This window comes from Neolamprologus brichardi, chromosome 7 (assembly GCF_056152115.1).
Source record: "Neolamprologus brichardi isolate AB-2024 chromosome 7, ASM5615211v1, whole genome shotgun sequence".
Classification (NCBI taxonomy): domain Eukaryota; kingdom Metazoa; phylum Chordata; class Actinopteri; order Cichliformes; family Cichlidae; genus Neolamprologus; species Neolamprologus brichardi.
In genome coordinates, this window is record NC_142110.1 from 40041488 (window position 1) to 40060157 (window position 18670).

The following is an 18670-nucleotide window of genomic DNA, read 5'->3' on the forward strand; positions in this document are numbered from 1 at the left end:
ATTCCCTTATTCCTGCTAGTCTATTGTGTGTGTGTTACCATGTTATCTTAAATATAGGTTTAATGTCAGCCTAGCAGACTGGCTTGACCTCATTACCGTTTTGCTCTTTAAGCTCTTTGGGGGAGATTTATTCAGAATCGAAGCTGGGCAACCAGTGCTGAAATACCAGCGTGATTGAGCAGGAGCTGCACCTAATGAGATAGACAACGCTCTCTTTGACTAATTGTTTGGCTTATTCCAGGGTGTTTATGTCCTCCCACTGGTAGCTGGAGTTGTGCAAATAGATGTCTCTGTGTGTATGTCTGCCCCTGGAGACACACATGCACACAAAGAGTTAGAGCACAATAGTTACTAAGGATGGACACAAACATGCCCTCAAAAACCATACAGCCAAAACGGATCTATTCATCACCCATATTCACATTTACAAAACACTCACACACATTCTGATAAATTTAAGTAGCTTAAAATGGTGTCCTTTGATAGTACTGCTGTGACTTGCATGTTATATAGATCGCTTCTGCTCTCTAGTGGAGATAATCAGGATGACATACATCAACTGATCAGTTTCCACCTGAAAAGAAATCAAATGTGTGCTCTACAGTAAAAGGTAGTAGGCTACATGTCAAACTTGGAAAACATTTGTGATTGAGTACAAAAGTGCAATATAGGCAGTTAAGATATTGTGGTTTAGTGAAACCTAACAATAATAAAATAAAACAAAAAAAACTTTAGCATTCTAGCTTTTAAAGAGCTTTTAACATCTCATTTTTGCAAAACTTTAAGTCAATGAGATATTTTGTCATTGAGATTTTTCTAAATCTAAAAGTAAGCATAGGTGATGCTTTTCTTTACCAACGTTGCTGCTTCACAGAAGAGGCATACTCTTAAGTACGGTAGCCCCGAGGGGAACGTAAGACCCGACAGAACTACGCGGTGGACCAACTTCACCATCACCTAACGAATAATACCGACCTTACGAAATTTTACAACAGTAATGGAGCTCAATTATCAGTCAATGAAAGTCGCCCACCAGGCCCGAGAGGCGGTGAGTGAACACGGGCTTTTGTTTCTTGTTGTTTTACGCAAATTTGACGCACAACTGTTTTCAGATATCAGCTTGTGGCTATCTAACTAGCAGTGGCAGTGAACAGATGGGCACTGAACTGTCTGGTACTGTAAGCAGTGTTAAGCTAAAGGCATACGTATCCAGGTGTTGGTCGATTTATTTTACACATGTGATGGGATTTCTATATTGTCGCTTTCACGAGCGTGGTAGTTAGCCGTCGAGCTAATCGTTAAGTTCTGCATGCACTGTGCGACAATAAAGCGGCTGCGTCCACTGGTTGCCTAGAGACAGCGTCAACTGGTTTTTGTTTGTGGTTGGCTGGCCCCCTCTGCTGGCAACTGTGTTTTCCCTGTATTTCCAGCCCAATATAAAATATTCCTCCTCCACATGTTTGAACCAGGGAAGAGAAGAGAACTGAAGCATTAACGAGCACAGGCTAACTCGTTAGTTGATAATTAGTGGCTACTTTTAGTTAGACCACAGACATAAATAAATACTAGGGAGTGTCATTTCCATCTTTATTGTCTGTGCAGGTTCTTAGTCATCCAGGTCATGGCAGTCTTTAGGAACTTGTAAAAAAAAACAAGCAGTTGGACTTCTTTGAGTTTGATGATGTTTTTCATCTTTCACCTGAGAGGTTTCTTAAGTTCTAAAAACAACAGGTGGAGGGTGCAAGGTATTTAACCAATAGTGGGATTTTTCACAAGCTTAAAGAAGTACAGTTCTTGAGACTTCCATATTTACTGAAATTAGGCATACAGTTAAAACCTGTGGGTAGCACAGTGGTAAAGAGTTTTGCCTCCCAAAGAGGTCTATCCACAGGCCAGCTGGAGTGTCTCTGTGTGGAGTTTGGATGTTCTCCTCATGTCTGTGTGGGTTCTCTTCAGCTACTCTGGCTTCCTCCCACAATTCAAACACATGGACATTAGTTTAATCAATGACTCTTAACTTGATCATAAGATAGGAATGTGTTAGCCCTGCGTTAGGTTGGCAGCATGTCCACGGTGTACCATGCCTCCCGCTATATGACAGCTGGTACAGACTCCAGCCTAATGGTGACCCTGAATTGGATAAGGCGAAGTAAAAGGATGAATGAATGGAGTTCCAACCAGTATTTGTTGAGTGCTGTGGCTCGCTTGTGTAATGCTTTTGCTATTATGCATAGCATCATGGCCTAAAATAATACTGTAAAATGTTATATCTTGCTATAACCTGTATATGGAGTGGCTAATTTCTTTGCATTTCAGTGATTCACTTTAAAGTTTTGTTTATCCATAAGTTGTGACACTTCATATCCTTCTGTTAAAAAAATCTGAATATTCTTCTAAAATATGTTGCTTTTGGGGGGACTGTATTGGTCTTTATTTGACCATATCTGTTCTTCATGACACCTGTGACAAATTGAACAATATTATTTGGTAGTTATTTCTCATATAACAGCTCCATTTAAATTCCCCTTTTGTCCTCTTGTTGCTGCTGTTCTTGTTGCTCTCCAACAGGATGAGCAGAGGACTGAGATGAGGAAGAAAAGTCTCCTCATCCTCATCTATCACCACCTGCTGGGGCAAGGGTCAGTATAAAATTGTGTGTGTGTGGATGCACCAAGTGGTGATCAAAAAGATGAACTTTTCTTTTAAGTACGTTTTTAGCATCAGGTTTAGATACGGACTTTTAAAACAAGTGGCTGAGTTTCTTTGATCAGAGCAGGTAGAATACATAAATTCACTCTTTGTTACTTCAGAACAGAATGGCATGATGCAAAATGGCATTGCTGGTTTATTATTGGATAAGTGGTAACAAACCAACCAAAAGGTCATATTTGTATGTCTGTATAGAAAAAGTGAAGTGCAATTCATCAAGACAAGCACATCAAAAATCTGTTCCTTGCAATGTGTCTGTCCACCAGCTATGTAGCTGCAGCAGTGGCCTTGGATCAAGAGACAAATGGAGGTGTGAGGAGGTTCGAGGTTAGCGATAACATCGATCTGGAGATGGTGTTGATGGAGTATGAGAGCTACCACTACGTCAAATTCCAGAAGTATCCCAAACTTATCAGAAGAATAGCAGAAGCAGGTACAAGAACTCTGCTGAAACACTGAGAAGCAATGAAAATTATATCTCATGTTCTGTAAAATGATTAAAAACTAACTTATAGTCTTAGCATGTTTTTTTCTGATATTTTTTTCCGTCCAGGTGAAAGAAAATATCCAACACGTAGTGCAACTAAGAGGTGAGTCAGTCACGGGCCAAGTATGCTGTGCATACATGCTCACAGTAGAGGTGGGGAAAAATCGATACAACATCAAATCTTAGTATTTTCTGTGGCAATATTGTATCGATAAAGCAACACAGACACTGTCTTATGGCGACATTTAGGGCAGCAAAAACAAAAAACTTATTGCATAAAACAGATATTGACAAGTTGCACTTTGAGGAGATAATTTGTAGTTGAAATGGGTGATAAATTGCAAATATGTTATTGCAAAACTCAGCATGTCACAAAATGTTAAAAATCACAATAATAATTATGAGTGAAGTATTGTAATAATATTGTATCATGGGTGTGTCTGGTGATTCCCACCTGAATATATAACAACAATAATAGTGAGTCTGCCATGCTGCTAGTCCATGCATGACAGTTAAAAAAACAAAAAATACATGTGTTTTGTTTTTTATTTGTCCCCAGGAGTCCCCGTTCAGCTGTGAAACCTCTCCCAGAAATCAACCCTTCCCGGAACACAAACACAGGAACTGGAGCAAAGAAGCCAGCCACTAGTGTACGAGCAAATGTGGAAAAATGAAGTCAAATCAAAACAACTCTGTACTCTAGCTAGAAATTATTCTGACATTTATGTTAATTTCTTAGGAGAATGGGACCTATCTTGCTCCACAGTCATCGGACTTTGGTCTCAGCGTATCCTCCATCAAAAATGGACCAGCTGGAGAGTGTGCCACAAACAGGAAGGTACTGGAGAAGTGAATACTCTGAGAACAGAAGCAAACCTGATTGTCCCAACTGAAGTTAATCACATTTTTTTCTAGTATGACATTTATGAGACGGTTTTCATTTTACGATGATGCTGCAGCAGGATGCTAACAAAATTGTTTATGTTCAATTCATAACAACATAAACCAGCAGCTTTATGTTCTGGGGTTGATTTGACCGTGCCAAATGCAAAAACATAAAAAAGAAGTCCTCACCCTTTTTAAAACAAAATTACCGCTGTCACTTTTGTTCCTATTATGTTCTCTTATGTATCTTGGGGGCAGATGACTGATGCCAAAGGTGCAATCCAGGATGCTGTCAGAGGAGCTGGGATTGATTCAGACCATATGGTAATTATGCTGGAGCCTTTGAGCTAAACTGAGTTATAAAAAAGGTCATAATATTCAGACAAGCTTCAAACAACTGTGAAACGTGTAAAAATATATTTTGGTAACAGTCTGAATTGTCCAAAATAAAAACTATTTGAAGGCTACAAAAAGTATAAAATGTCTACTGATAATAATAAAAAGTCTATGTTGCAGGAACGCCTACTGAAGCCACTGAGTGGCTTTTCTGGAATGAGTGGTGAGATGAGGGAACTAGCTACGATCATCAGCAGGGTAAACAACTTTATAAATAATATAATATAAATGAATAACTTTCCACAATGCCAGAATTCTTTTTTTTTACTATCACTGACACACCATTACTATACCACTGTTAGCTTTATCAGATCACACACATGTACACACACACACACACACACACACACACACACACACACACACACACACACACACACACACACACACACCTTAATAAACAAGCCTGGGGAGAAGCTGATTTTATCTTAATTTGTTCTTTGGAATATGATGTAAAAATATGAAAATCCTCCATATGACTCTTGCTGAATGTGTCCACTACAGAGCAGCAGAGGGCTTTGTTTTGAATGAATTGATCTTTTGTACTAATGAAGGCCCAGGCTCTATCCACTTCCCATATCTGATGTTTCATTCTAAAAGACACCTATTTACACAACCAGGACGTGTGTGGGGGGCAAATTTCTGGCTTATGTCTTCCACATGCATCACTCACTCTCTGTTGTGTGTGTGTGTATGTTTTTCCAAAGGACATCTATTTGCACAGCCCCAATGTGCGATGGGAGGACATCATCGGTCTGGAGGATGCCAAGCGATTAGTCAAGGAGGCCGTCGTTTATCCCATTAAGGTGCGGCCGCTACCCGAGCATGCTGGTATTTCAGCTCCGGTCGCCCATCTTCGATTCTGAATACATCTCTTTTAAAGGGCTTAAAGAGAGGTTGGGCAGTGGGGTCAGGCCAGTCTATTAGACTAACATTAAATCTATACCTGGGATATTATGGCAACACAGATACAGAAATGGATAGAAAGACACATGTGGCATGTAGAATTTATTATACACAGCCACAATCACACAATTTGTGCTTCTGCAAATAGATAAAAACTGCATCATCAGACTTATCAAGTTTCTTTGCACAGAGCTCAATTTGCTATTGGTGTGCTGAAAATGGAAATACAATGTGTTCTCATACTGAGCTAGGATGTGATTTACTCAAGTTGTATCTATACTGTTTTGTTCATGTTTCCCCCTCATTCTTTGACTCAGTCTCTCCTCCTCAGTATCCCCAACTCTTTACAGGCATCCTGTCTCCATGGAAGGGTTTACTGCTCTATGGTCCCCCGGGTAAGGACTCAAGTGTAGGATATTAAAAAATGTCAGGGGCTCACTATGAAAACTTGCCCTTCACATTCCGTTACCCACGCAGGTACAGGTAAGACGTTGCTGGCCAAGGCCGTAGCTACAGAGTGTAAGACAACCTTCTTCAACATCTCAGCTTCCAGCATTGTCAGCAAGTGGAGGGGAGACTCTGAGAAACTGGTCAGGGTAGGTTGTCATTCAAAACATTTTTGAATACTATTCTCTGAGGGGAGGGGGGGGGGGCTAATTAGTGTAAATGATTTAATACACATGTCTGCAGGTTCTATTTGAGCTGGCCAGGTACCACGCTCCATCTACCATCTTCCTGGATGAGCTTGAGTCAGTGATGGGCCAGAGAGGAAGCAGTATGGGGTGAGCTCAACCACTAAGTGCCGTAAAATGTAGATGTGCCACTGCTGCTGTCCACAAAACCTCTGTTTACTGCTTTCAGGGGCGAGCACGAGGGGAGTCGCAGGATGAAGACCGAGTTACTGGTTCAGATGGATGGACTAGCCAGATCAGATGACCTGGTTTTTGTACTTGCTGCCTCCAACCTACCTTGGTAGATTAATCACATGCACATTTGGATTTACTGGCCTTCTGTTGCATTTACAAATGAATAGGAAGACAGAAAAATGCAACTCACTATTTTTGCTGTTTCAACCCTCCTCGTACATTTATTGCCAGCATCATCTCAGCCTGATTTTAACATTCATTCATTTTTCTTGCATTGAATGCATTTGAAAAGAGACCCTTCATTTTCTTGACAAACACAAGATTATGATGTTATGATGTCAAAGTCACAGCTGTATAAATAAAAAAAGATGACTACTAAGACAGCTATAAAATTCTGACAGTTAAATCTGCCTTTGTTTGTTTCTAATAAATCTTCTCTCAGGGAACTGGACCACGCAATGCTGAGGAGGTTAGAGAAGCGGATTCTAGTGAGTCTTCCCTCTTCACCAGCTCGCCAAGCCATGATTTCTCATTGGCTGCCTCCTCTCAGCTGCACAGGAGGGGTGGAGCTACGCACTGTGCTAGACTACGAAGCACTGGCAAAAGTGTGTATGGAGTTTGTCAAGTGTTTAATCGTTATGCTTAACAATTTTTCTGTAATTAATATAATTTCATAAATCATATATGTTATCTGGAAGGAAATGTGTTCACTCATGTGCATCTGTACATTTGTGTGTTTTATTTCCAGGAGATGGAGGGCTACTCTGGCTCAGATATAAGATTGGCATGTAAGGAAGCTGCCATGAGACCAGTTCGAAAGATCTTTGATGCTCTGGAGTCACATCAGGATGGTAGGACAACACACACACACAATGTCAAGATTGACCCCTGCAACAGCCATTTTCTCTGTCTTACTGTGATTCTCTTTTACAGATGACACAGACATGCCCGCCATCCAACTGGAAACTGTAACAACAGCTGATTTCCTGAATGTGATTGAACACACCAAACCCTCAGCGCGAAACCTGATGGACAGATACACAGACTGGGAGAGAGAGTACCAATCTGTCTGACACTAGTACACATAACATGAATGTAAAGACTTTCATACTAACGCCACTAAAAGTGATGATAACTTGTTTTTACTGTTACAAATTTATATCCTGCACTATACTAATAATTTACACTAATGACTATATATTAGCGTAAAATGTTTCCTATACTTTGGATATTTGTGACAAGCTACTGCAGGTTGGAACAGTGTACATTTTAATAACTGTGGAGCTTTGAAAAACTCTTTTTGACATGGAGAAAATATTTGTTCATTGATCATTTGTTTTCTTTTTTATTATTTGAAAACAAAAAGTATACAACCTAAAACCATAAAACTTTGGTGACTGGTACGTTGAGTCAAACTACTATAGCATGACTATTTTCGATTTATCAAGATGTTCTGCGGAGAATAATTTCAAATCTTAAGTCTCTCCACTGTTGAAACACTAGCAGTGTTTACTTGTGCAAATGAAACCGGAAGGTTATTTTTACTTGACGCTCAAAGCAGATTCTGCAGGATGTGTTCAACAGCATCTGGGAAACTGTCACATATCAGGTGGGGAGCTCGGCTTATTTTGTTCTCATCGCCTTCTCTGTATTTACCTAAAACATAACGGGAGAGAAGATGGTTAGCAACAAGAAAAAAAAATATGACAGATGAAGTTGCAGTAGGGAATTATTATTATTGGGAAACAGGATGGGAATGCTAGTCTATCAGATTTTCCGCTGCTGGTTTAGGAATCAGATTCACAGTGACTGCCAGCAACCGCTTGCAACCAGATGGAGAATAATAATTTCCTCCTAGCAACCAGTGATTGCAAGCACTGTCTAGGCCTGTTTGACTTCTTCTTCTTCAGATTATTTTCAGTTTATTCATAATAATTCATAATAACGTCCTCTTCATTGTCTCTCTATTATGTTTTAACTGCATCTTCCTTTGTTTGGTCCTATTCTCCCAAAAAACTGCATTAGCAGTGTGTATGCAATGAAATTAAATGCTTATTGCAGTGTAGAAGGCTCTCATTGTTCCTTCAGGTAACTCTGTGTCATTTATTCTATTCTTTTCTCATTTTGTTTTCATTCTCTCACCTTATTTTTATTGGCACGCATGTCTTTCAACTCTTTTCTCACCTTCTTTTTTCCTTCTATGCAGCGTTTTTGTCTTTGTTCACATTGCCTTTCCTCTAAACTTTACTTTGAGACTGAGGAAGCAGAGTACTCGGAAATGTACTATTTTGTGTACTAAGTCAGTCACTCCTGTTTCTGTGCTTCATCACATTACGAGTGTTGCAAGCAACACCTGACAGCCTCTATTCAGTCGTTTTATTTTACACATGTAATGGGATTTCTATACTGTTGCTTTCACAATTGTGGTAGTTAGCCATTGACCTAATAAGCTAAGTTCTGCATGCACTCATAGCCACATTTAAGTGGTGGCATCCACTAGTTGCCTAGAGACACCCTCAACTGGTTGATGTACACACACACACACACACATTAATAAACAAGCCTGGGGAGAAGCTGATTTTATCTTAATTTGTTCTTTGGAATATAATGTAAAAATGTGAAAATCCTCCATATGACTCTTGCTAAATGTGTCCACTACAGAGTACCAGAGGGATTTGTTTTGAATGAATTGATCTTTTGTATTAATGAAGGCCCAGGCTCTATCCATTTCCCTTACCCGATGTTTCATTCTAAAAGACACCTATTTACGCAACCGGGATGTGTGCGGGGGCCAATTTCTGGCTTATGTCTTCCACTTGCATCACTCATTCTCTGTTGTGTGTGTGTGTATGTTTTTCCAAAGGACATCTATTTGCACAGCCCCAATGTGCGATGGGAGGACATCATCGGTCTGGAGGATGCCAAGCGATTAGTCAAAGAGGCCGTCGTTTATCCCATTAAGGTGCGGCCGCTACCCGAGCATGCTGGTATTTCAGCTCCGGTCGCCCATCTTCGATTCTGAATACATCTCTTTTAAAGGGCTTAAAGAGAGGTTGGGCAGTGGGGTCAGGCCAGTCTATTAGAGTGACATTAAATCTATACCTGGGATATTATGGTAACACAGATACAGAGATGGATAGGAAGACACATGTGGCATGCCATGTAGAATTTATTATACACAGCCACAATCACACAATTTGTGCTTCTGCAAATAGATAAAAACCTGCACACACACAGAAATAGATGCACACACTTTTGTCATCATCGCCCAGACCTTTCTCATGGATATGATGACAACAAATCAGGTTGTCTGCATCCTCTTGACATTTACAGACGAAGATGAGGACTGATGTGTTCATCTCCTTGTATATATTCTGCTGGCCTGTTTTATTGAACATCGTCTCTCTGCCTTCCCACAATCCTAAACTTTTGCTTCCATTATTATTCATTCTCTGAGCTATAGGTCAGTTTGGTCATTTCAGCCAGCCTGTGTTTGCCACCTAAAATTTAAACTAATTTGTTGTGTGTGGTATTTGCAGCACTGATCAGCTGTAAATCAGACTTATCAGGTTTCTTTGCACAGAGCTCAATTTGCTATTGGTGTGCTGAAAATGGAAATACAATGTGTTCTCATACTGAGCTAGGATGTGATTTACTCAAGTTGTATCTATACTGTTTTATTCATGTTTCCCCCTCATTCTTTGACTCAGTCTCTCCTCCTCAGTATCCCCAACTCTTTACAGGCATCCTGTCTCCATGGAAGGGTTTACTGCTCTATGGTCCCCCGGGTAAGGACTCAAGTGCAGGATATTAAAAAAATGTCAGGGGCTCACTATGAAAACGTACCTTGCACTGCCTCACTCACGCAGGTACAGGTAAGACGTTGCTGGCCAAGGCCGTAGCTACAGAGTGTAAGACAACCTTCTTCAACATCTCAGCTTCCAGCATTGTCAGCAAGTGGAGGGGAGACTCTGAGAAACTGGTCAGGGTAGGCTGTCAGCTATAGGAAGAATTTTACAAAAACATGTTTGTATACTATACTTTGTGTTTTGTGTTTCATTTTTTTTTTAGGTCTGATTACACTGGTCAACACTGAAATTGTTACTGACCTAAAAAGGTTCTAATCTGTAGTGTCTTGGTGTGCTGAACACAAATATGAGCATGAAAATTTTGTATTTGCTCTCGTTTGGAAGATATTTCATATAGGTTTTTTTCTATGTTTCACTGTGTACATTTATCCAGCAGGACTGTAACAACATCCTAAATAAGCATAGAACGATGTAATATTGCATCACATTGGATAATACCATCATGTACCCATCATCCAGAGTTTATTCTATTATTTCCTGAAGCAATGCAGTACTACTGCCAGGCAGCTGCTGAAGTAAGCTGACATCAGCAGTGTACTATACAAAGCCTAGTTGGAAAATTTGAGAAATATTTCAGACTTCATGGGATACAGTTTAAGCTACTGTTACATAAAACTGTCATTATTCTATCCATTTAGTTACAATAAAGAACACTAATGCCTTAAAAGTGTGTTAATGCTGTGGACAGTTTTTGCTATATTTGTGGGGAAATGACATTTGCCAACCAGAAGAAAGTATCACTTCTCAAGTGAAGAAGGCATATCGTCTTTACTTCGGATGCAAGATTGGCGATCAAGACAAGCCTTGGGCCCCGCATATATGCTATGCTACATGTACAACACAGCTTTCATAGTGGTTACATGGCATACATTCCGTGATGTAAACAATAAATATTGCAGATTACAAATAAACTAGAACCAATTTTGCATTTTGACTGTCATATTCGTTTTGAGTAAATAAAAACTGATAAGAAATGACTCATTTTATTTCTGTAACATGACTTTTGTACAAATATGTTGACCGTGTATGTAGTGTAAGTTATTTAATACATGTGTCTGCACGTTCTATTTGAGCTGGCCGGGTACCACGCTCCATCCACCATCTTCCTGGATGAGCTTGAGTCAGTGATGGGCCAGAGAGCAGCATGGGGTGACCTTAACCACTAAGTGCAGTAAAATGTAGATATGCCACTGCTGCTGTCCACAAAAACTCTGTTCACTGCTTTCAGAGGCGAGCACGAGGGGAGTCGCAGGATGAAGATCAAGTTACTGGTTCAGTTGGATGAGTCTTACCTCTTCACCAGCTCGCCAAGCCATGACGTCTCACTGGCTGCCTCTTCTTAGCTGCACAGGAGGCGTTGAGCTATGCACTGTACTGGAGTACGAAGCATTGGCAAAGGCGTTTAATCATTATGCTTCACATTTTTCAATTACCATTTGATTTCATGAAATTATATATGTTATCTAGAAGGAAATGTGTTCATTCACGTGCTTCTGTGTTTTATTTCCAGGAGTTGGAGGGCTACTCTGGCTCAGATATAAGATGGCATGTAAGGAAGCTGCCATGAGACCAGTTGGAAAAATCTTTGATGCTCTGGAGTCACATCAGGATGGTAGGACAACACACACACACACACACACGCACACGCACACACAACCTGCAGCTGAATGTAGCTATAACAAATGAGCTGGTGGTAGAAACAGATCCCAACCCTCCCCTGTCTGCATTGGTGGGACTGATGTCGAAATAGTCACATCCTATAAGTATCTGGGAGTTCAACTGGATCACAAGCTGGAAAGTTACAGGAGGTCGTTCCTTCCCGCTGCAATCAGACTCTTTAATTCATCCACTTGGGTCAGGTCCACAAATGTGGAACATAATTAATCACACCTCAGTGCACCCTGTCACTTTTGTACACCACGACACATATTTGCAAACATACTTGTCCTTTTATATTTATACTTATATCTCTATATTTATCTTAATATTTATCTACCAGTATCTCTGTTTCTACACTCATTTTATGAGTGCTTGTTGTTTGTTGTATATTTGCTGCTATGACAACTCAATTTCCCTCTGGGATTAATAAAGTTTCTCTGATTCTGAAAGTCAAGACTGACCCCTACAACAGCCATCTTCTCTGTCTTACTTTGATTCTCTTTTACAGACGACACAGCCCGCCATCCAACTGGAAACTGTAACAACGACTGATTTCCTGAATGTGATTGAACACACCAAACACTCCTGATAGACAGATACACAGCCTGGAAGAGAGAGTACCAATCTGTCTGACACTAGAACAGCACAATTTAAAATTTAAAAATGCTGGTTGAATCATTTGTTTTCTTTTTTTATTATCTGAAAAAAAATATACAACCTAATACAACAACTTTTGTTATGGTGACTGGTACTTTGAGTCAAACTACTATAGCATGACTGTTTTCGATTTATCGGGATGTTCTGAGGAAAATAATTTCAAATCTTAAGTCTCTCCACTGTTGAAACACTAGCAGTGTTTACTTGTGCAAATGAAACTGGAAGTTTATTTTTACTTGGCGCTCAAAGCAGATTCTGCAGGATGTGTTCAACAGCATCTGGGAAACTGTCACATGTCAGGTGGGGAGATGGGCTTATTTTGTTCTCATCGCCTTCTCTGTATTTACCTAAAACATAACAGGAGAGAAGATGGTTAGCAACAAGAAAAAAAATTATGACAGATGAAGTAGCTAGAAATGTAGCTTCTAATAAAGACACCACAGTGGAAGAGAAAGCTGGAGGGATCAGCTGAAGATGAAATGAGAAGCTGACTGTTTCTCAGCTCACCAGTTCTGACAAGAATACCCAACATTCCTGAATTTTGAGCCCCGCCTACATCATCTCTGGCGTCCTTTGGAGAAAACAAACAAACAAACAAACAAACAAACAAAAAAAGCAGACCTACTTTTAGTAAATTGTGAGGGTGTTAATCAGTCACAGGCTGGTGAAGAAATATATATCACAGGGCCACTCAGTGTAAAGACCACCATTTTATTTTAATGTTACCACTAGGAAGAAAAAAAAGATTTTTTAAAATTAGTATATCTTGTAAGAGGTACTAAAACTGTCAACAGCAACAATAACATTACAAATAATGGTTATACTGTATACAAGAGAATGCCAAAAACTCACTTTCTGTCAAAAATGATAATATACTTACATCGCCTATCATGACAGCTTCACTGGGGCTACATCCTAAATCAGACAGAGCCTATTTGAAGAAATGAGAAGAGTCTTCAATGGTTGTTAGTACCAAAAAGCATTAAAAAAAATCAAATACTAAACACAAAAAGATTGTATAGATGCTATAATGTCAAGTAAGTATCTGACGTGTCTGTTATGAAATCAACAATCGTCTTATTACATGAGGAAAAAATAAAATCAAAATAAATTCCACACCTGTGTAAAAAATGTCTTTTCAGGCTTTCCAACTACAGTAGCTTTACAGTCGGTGGCATACTCCAGTCCCGTCACGAAAGGCCCGGGTCCGAGGGCCAAACCATCCTTACGTTTGTAGTAGCGAGCCTTATGGATGGCGATGAGAGGAGCTCCATTCAGAATCATTCTTGAAAGAAATACACATTTAAAACAATGACAGTTTAGAAAGCAAAATCACAAACACCAAGTTTATTATATGGTCTCATTTTTCAAGAAATAAGACATAACTGCACAAATATGCCCAAATAAAACACTTGCTTTGCTACTACTGTATATCAAAAAAAAAATAATAATAATACAAAGTATCTGATATTTTTGAGTAAAAATATCAGACACACTGAAGATTTTGCTGATATATATGTCAGGTGCTAAACTTATGACCAAGTTTAACACCTGAAAGCCTTGTTGAGTGTGGAGTAGTTGAAGTGATCAGGAGCAAGTCCAATGACGACAGCATTCGGCTCTGACGTCTCAATCCCTGCAAAAGGAAGAAAAAATATATATAACTGGAGGTTTTTTAATAAATTATTATTCATCTATATAATTTTATAGTAACTGCTAAAGAGATATAGATTTATGAATTCTTTGTGCTTCATTTTTAACAAAATGCTTGTAGACAATTAGAATTTTTTATAAAGCTATAATGTCTTAAACATAAATAGTTTATCCTATTTGGTTACTGAAACAAATGATAAGTAAAACAACATAAATTCAGGTCTACCTCTCTGTCACTCACACACACACACACACACACACACACACACACACACCACCACACACTCTCAACTTCGTACCAGTGAAATCTTCCAGGGCGCTGTCTTCTACCAGCAGCAGGGGTCTGTGTTGTTTCTGCTCTAACAAACTCCTTGCTGCACTCAGAGAAGTGAAGATCTCATTTTCCTGTACAGTAAAGGTCATTTTTCAAGATCACATAAGGCAGCACTCTCGAGGTCAAAATGGCATTACAGTCCTTTCAGTTTGTTGATTTATTAAGTAAATCACCAGTTTTGCTTTTCTTTGCCTAATTTTGACTTCTGCACTAACATTTTTTTCATCACTTTACTTTTGGGTAAAAACAGAATTTACAAAACAAGATCACAGCGGTTCCCCTTCTAAAGGTCATTTTGATTTCTTTTGGTACTGCAGTAAAAGTTTCTGCTATAAGAAAGGGTGTGGTTATTTCACCTGGAGGTTAAAACTGAGGCGTTGCAGCCTTTCAAATAAGATCCTCTTACTCTCCTTGGTTGTGTTGGTCACAAACTTGACAGCTACAGACGCCTGCCGTAACCTGATAATGCACAAAAACACAAAAGAAAACATCTAGTAATTCAAACCATGTTTACAATTCACAGCACTCTATCGTAGGAAAAGAACTGATCCAAGATAAAGATATGCAGTAAGCACAAGACAGAAAAAGGTTTTTGAGTAGTGTTCAAGTAATATAAAAAAAATTTTTTCAGTCTTTCTTTTCATTCATAGAGTAACATCCTGACTCAATGTGCCATTTTATGTCTGATTTTTTCCCTCCTGCCATCTACCTGTTAAGGGCATCCTGCGCCCCGGGCACTGCTGTGTCTTCTATATGCAGAGTTCCACTCAGGTCAATGAGCACAGCCTTCAGCGCTTGTCTGCCTGCCATCCTGGAGGCCTGCACAGGAAAGAAAGGCAATGATGTCACGAGCAGTCATTTTCTTAATAAATTAATCTGTTATTTTCGTAAGGAAACACTAAAAATTGCAATATAAGGTGAATGATATTCTGTAATCTAATTTATCTACATTTATTCAGATTTACAGAATAAATTGTAGTATTTACAAAGTCAGAACTGGGGAATTTGGGACATTTCCTTTTTGTTGTTGCTTAAACTAATGATCAAAATCCTCTTTACAATGTTTTCACTTGTTGTGAACTAATCTGAAAGAGCACAAATACAGGATGTTCTTAACATTTTAGATAACACATTAGATAAGACCTGTTTGGAACGCAGTATCTGATTACGATTTCTAAACCGCTACATATGACCATCGTCCACTGTAAATGGAGCTTTAGTTGTTTTTTTTGTTTGTTTTTTTAAAAAAAAGCTTATTCTTTGATAACAATTTATTATTTTGGAGATTATATGTTTATAATCATAATTCACAGTGGTGGTGGCAGAATCTGTCAGATTATCGGCCAAACTGAGAGGATTACTCACCAGTTTCTGTTATGGGTTTCTGCCGAGAATACAGATTTATGGATCTGTAGGTATTTGATTTCAGGCTATGAGTCCCTATTATTTAGACATACTTGGATTTCTGTCATGTAGTTATCAGTGCAAGGGTACAATTAATGCTCTTAATACCCACCTAAAACCACACACACACACAAACGCAGAGCGTGTAGGGGCTACGTATCTAACATCTGCAGTCATCTCTACAGACAACAGAAAAAATACTGAACTGTCAAGAAAGTGCTAGGATAAAAATAATAAACCTGGTTTATGTGTGTGGTAAAGGTACTAAATCATAACCTAAAGATGTAACTTAACAGGCTTGACAAGTCTCTTACATTCAGGCCTGATGTATTGTACAACATTACTCCACTTTGTATGTTTATTTAATATCTGGCACACTTGTAGCGTGCGTACAGTGAAGTGGGAAACAGGCAGGAAAAGAATAAAAATCTAACACATATTCGTATCTCGTACACATTTGTCGTTCCACATTTAAAGCTTTCAGCACTTACGATGCGTGCATAATTGTACTAAACATTGTAATGGCTGGTTTTTGAGAAAAGGTGTATAAACTGATGTGCTGTCTGTTTGACAGCTTTAATGTGTACCATCCGTCTGATAATTGAATCGAATAAAACATACATAAAACTGTTAATACATCTTTGAATAAAATTCGCATTAAAACATCTCATGACAAAACTTTGAAGCAAAAACAGGTTTGGTCCTAAAACTTTCTGCTTTGAGAAATTAAAAATCGTGAACAGTAAGGAGGAGGTTTTCTTCTTTTGACCACTTTAGTTGTCAAAAAATCCTTCCCCCACAAGGGGAAGGATTTTTTTCGAAAGCTATTTAGTATTTTAAATAATATTTCTGAACCACTCTTTCAAAAACCGGGTTTACATGCTGTATCAGGAGAGGTGTAGTGTACACAATAACAATAAGTAAGCTTTAGTATTTTGTGCATGAATTATTTTCAAACTCATTGTGATGAGACAGAAAATGGTTCGAATGTTTTCGGAATCATATACATGGCACAATAACTTAAAAAACCTTTATTATTAATTCCCAAATGAGAGAATTAATAATAAAAGTTTCCATTTATATAAAAGCCCCAAAGGCGCTAAAAACTGACCTACTGAGAGAATAAACAGCCAGTACAACTAACCTTCAACAGCATCAGCAGCAACCCTCCTACTTCCTGTTGACGTTTTCTTCTTCGTAGATTTAAAACGGGTTTGTTATGTGGTCACTGCTGACCCCTACAGCTCAAATGAAGTACAGGATTATATTTTCAAAACAGAAAAAAACTTGTGTTCTACATTTTTGTGGAGTACCATATGTTTAATATCACTCTCTCTTGTCAACATCAATCTCTTTTTGTCGTGTTATTATAACTTATATTTTTTCAATTTCTATATTTGTAATCAGTTAAGAGGGTTATCCTTAACCACTTAATCACTCATTAGAATAATAAAAAACATATGTGTCCCATCACACTAACAAGTAACAGATGTATCGCATTAGTGGGTCGCTCAGTGCATTCGGATAGATTTAATATGGTGGGAGGTATTAACGCAGCGATAAAGACCTTCTCTCTACAGGATGCCAGAGGCCGCTGATCAAATCCTCTTTGCATGTTACCTCCACATAGTGAATAACAACTGTTGTTTTTTTAGCTTTCTGGTTTTATTTTTTGCATAAATATTTTGAAGCGCACATGATAGATGTGGAAAACATGAAAACATAAGCTAAACTCACAATGTAAATGTATTAATTAAGTACAATGTCTTAAGGCCCTTCCTACAAAAGCACAACTTTAACGTGTTGATCTGTTTCTGATTTTAATTCTGGTTTATTTTCAGTAGCTCTTTCTTTTTACACTTCCTCTGGCTCTTGCTATTGCTCTGTTGTTATTAAATTATAATTTCACCACACCTGTAGCCTTCTATCTTCCCTGCACTTTTTTCCATCTAATATGTATTTTAAAAACTGTAATCAGTGATTTGATCTGTGTTGTATTTTGTTTTTCTTTAAACTCTGTTGTATATATTTTGTATTGTTTCACAGAATGGGTATTTTTCCATTATAGCTACAGTAAATTATATTCAATATGAATACTTTTCAAATTAAACTCTAAAGTAAGCACAATGACTCACCACAATTCTCTCAAAAAATATTTTTGTGATTTATTATTTAGCGCCCACAGATCAAAACACCACACATCCTGACCTGTGAATTGCGGACACATATTCAGATATAATTGCGTGCTTGCTTATAGTTTTTTTCCTGACCTCCAAGCTAAACGAATCACATGTCAAAGTGGCTTTACAGCACAAATCTCTCTGATAAACATATGCTTGTAATTCCAGCAGATCCCCTTTTGCCCTCGCACCCTCCTCCATCTAATGTTAATAAAAGGGGAGCTTAGCTGGATAGAGAGTGGTGATAATTCACTGCATATGGAGATTATTAATGATGTGGAGCTGGACAGACAGAGAAAAAGGAAGTTGAGAGAAATAGTGTATGTCAATATTTACACAGTGATATCCTTTATCCAGGTACAAGTGCTCGCTTTTGTGAGTGAGAGTAAAATTTTTAAAAAGGGAAGTTTGTTAAAAATACTTTTAATAAAGAGTGATGCATGTGACCTTTGTTCCCCAGTAAATCCAAACACAAAGTTGCTATTTATTAAGTGTATCCAGCTAAGATATATACAAATACTCAAAATTTTAAATTCCTTATTATGTGTATGTAATACTGTAGCTTTCTTTTAATTTTTCTATAGTCTTCAGGAATACTTCTCCAGGCATCATGCAGGACATTCAAAGCTCTTCTTTGGATGTTGGCTGCTTCAATAATACAGATG

The 18670-nt window shown here is 38.4% G+C and overlaps 2 protein-coding genes across 10 annotated transcripts; one reads left to right on the forward strand and one right to left on the reverse strand.

Moving 5' to 3' along the window:
* Nucleotides 1–908: 908 nt before the first annotated feature.
* katnal2 (katanin p60 subunit A-like 2) lies at nucleotides 909–12501 on the forward strand. Of its 9 annotated transcripts, none has more exons than XR_015719294.1 (20): nucleotides 909–1048; nucleotides 2569–2639; nucleotides 2976–3142; nucleotides 3263–3299; nucleotides 3756–3846; nucleotides 3936–4034; nucleotides 4340–4405; nucleotides 4598–4675; nucleotides 5185–5283; nucleotides 5715–5778; nucleotides 5861–5979; nucleotides 6074–6165; nucleotides 6245–6355; nucleotides 6692–6854; nucleotides 6998–7100; nucleotides 7183–7858; nucleotides 9113–9211; nucleotides 9974–11518; nucleotides 11629–11730; nucleotides 12286–12501. XR_015719294.1 is itself a non-coding variant. In XM_087843588.1 (16 exons), exons 1-16 carry the CDS (start codon nucleotides 998–1000, stop codon nucleotides 7320–7322), a joined length of 1551 nt encoding a protein of 516 aa, XP_087699714.1. In that variant the 5' UTR covers nucleotides 909–997; the 3' UTR covers nucleotides 7323–9092. The 9 variants fall into 9 exon arrangements, 1 of the variants encoding a protein (XP_087699714.1); XR_015719295.1 differs by having other exon boundaries at nucleotides 9974–11497; XR_015719292.1 differs by having other exon boundaries at nucleotides 9974–10237; nucleotides 11347–11730.
* Nucleotides 12456–17006, reverse strand: hdhd2 (haloacid dehalogenase-like hydrolase domain containing 2). The gene is made up of 9 exons (XM_006795588.2): nucleotides 16970–17006; nucleotides 15131–15240; nucleotides 14778–14880; nucleotides 14387–14492; nucleotides 13986–14070; nucleotides 13554–13719; nucleotides 13315–13365; nucleotides 12942–13005; nucleotides 12456–12781 (listed from the first exon to the last, which is right to left on the reverse strand). The coding sequence occupies exons 1-9, from the start codon at nucleotides 16979–16981 to the stop codon at nucleotides 12678–12680; spliced, it is 801 nt and encodes a 266-aa protein (XP_006795651.1). The 5' UTR covers nucleotides 16982–17006; the 3' UTR covers nucleotides 12456–12677.
* Between the last annotated feature and the right edge of the window lie 1664 nt (nucleotides 17007–18670).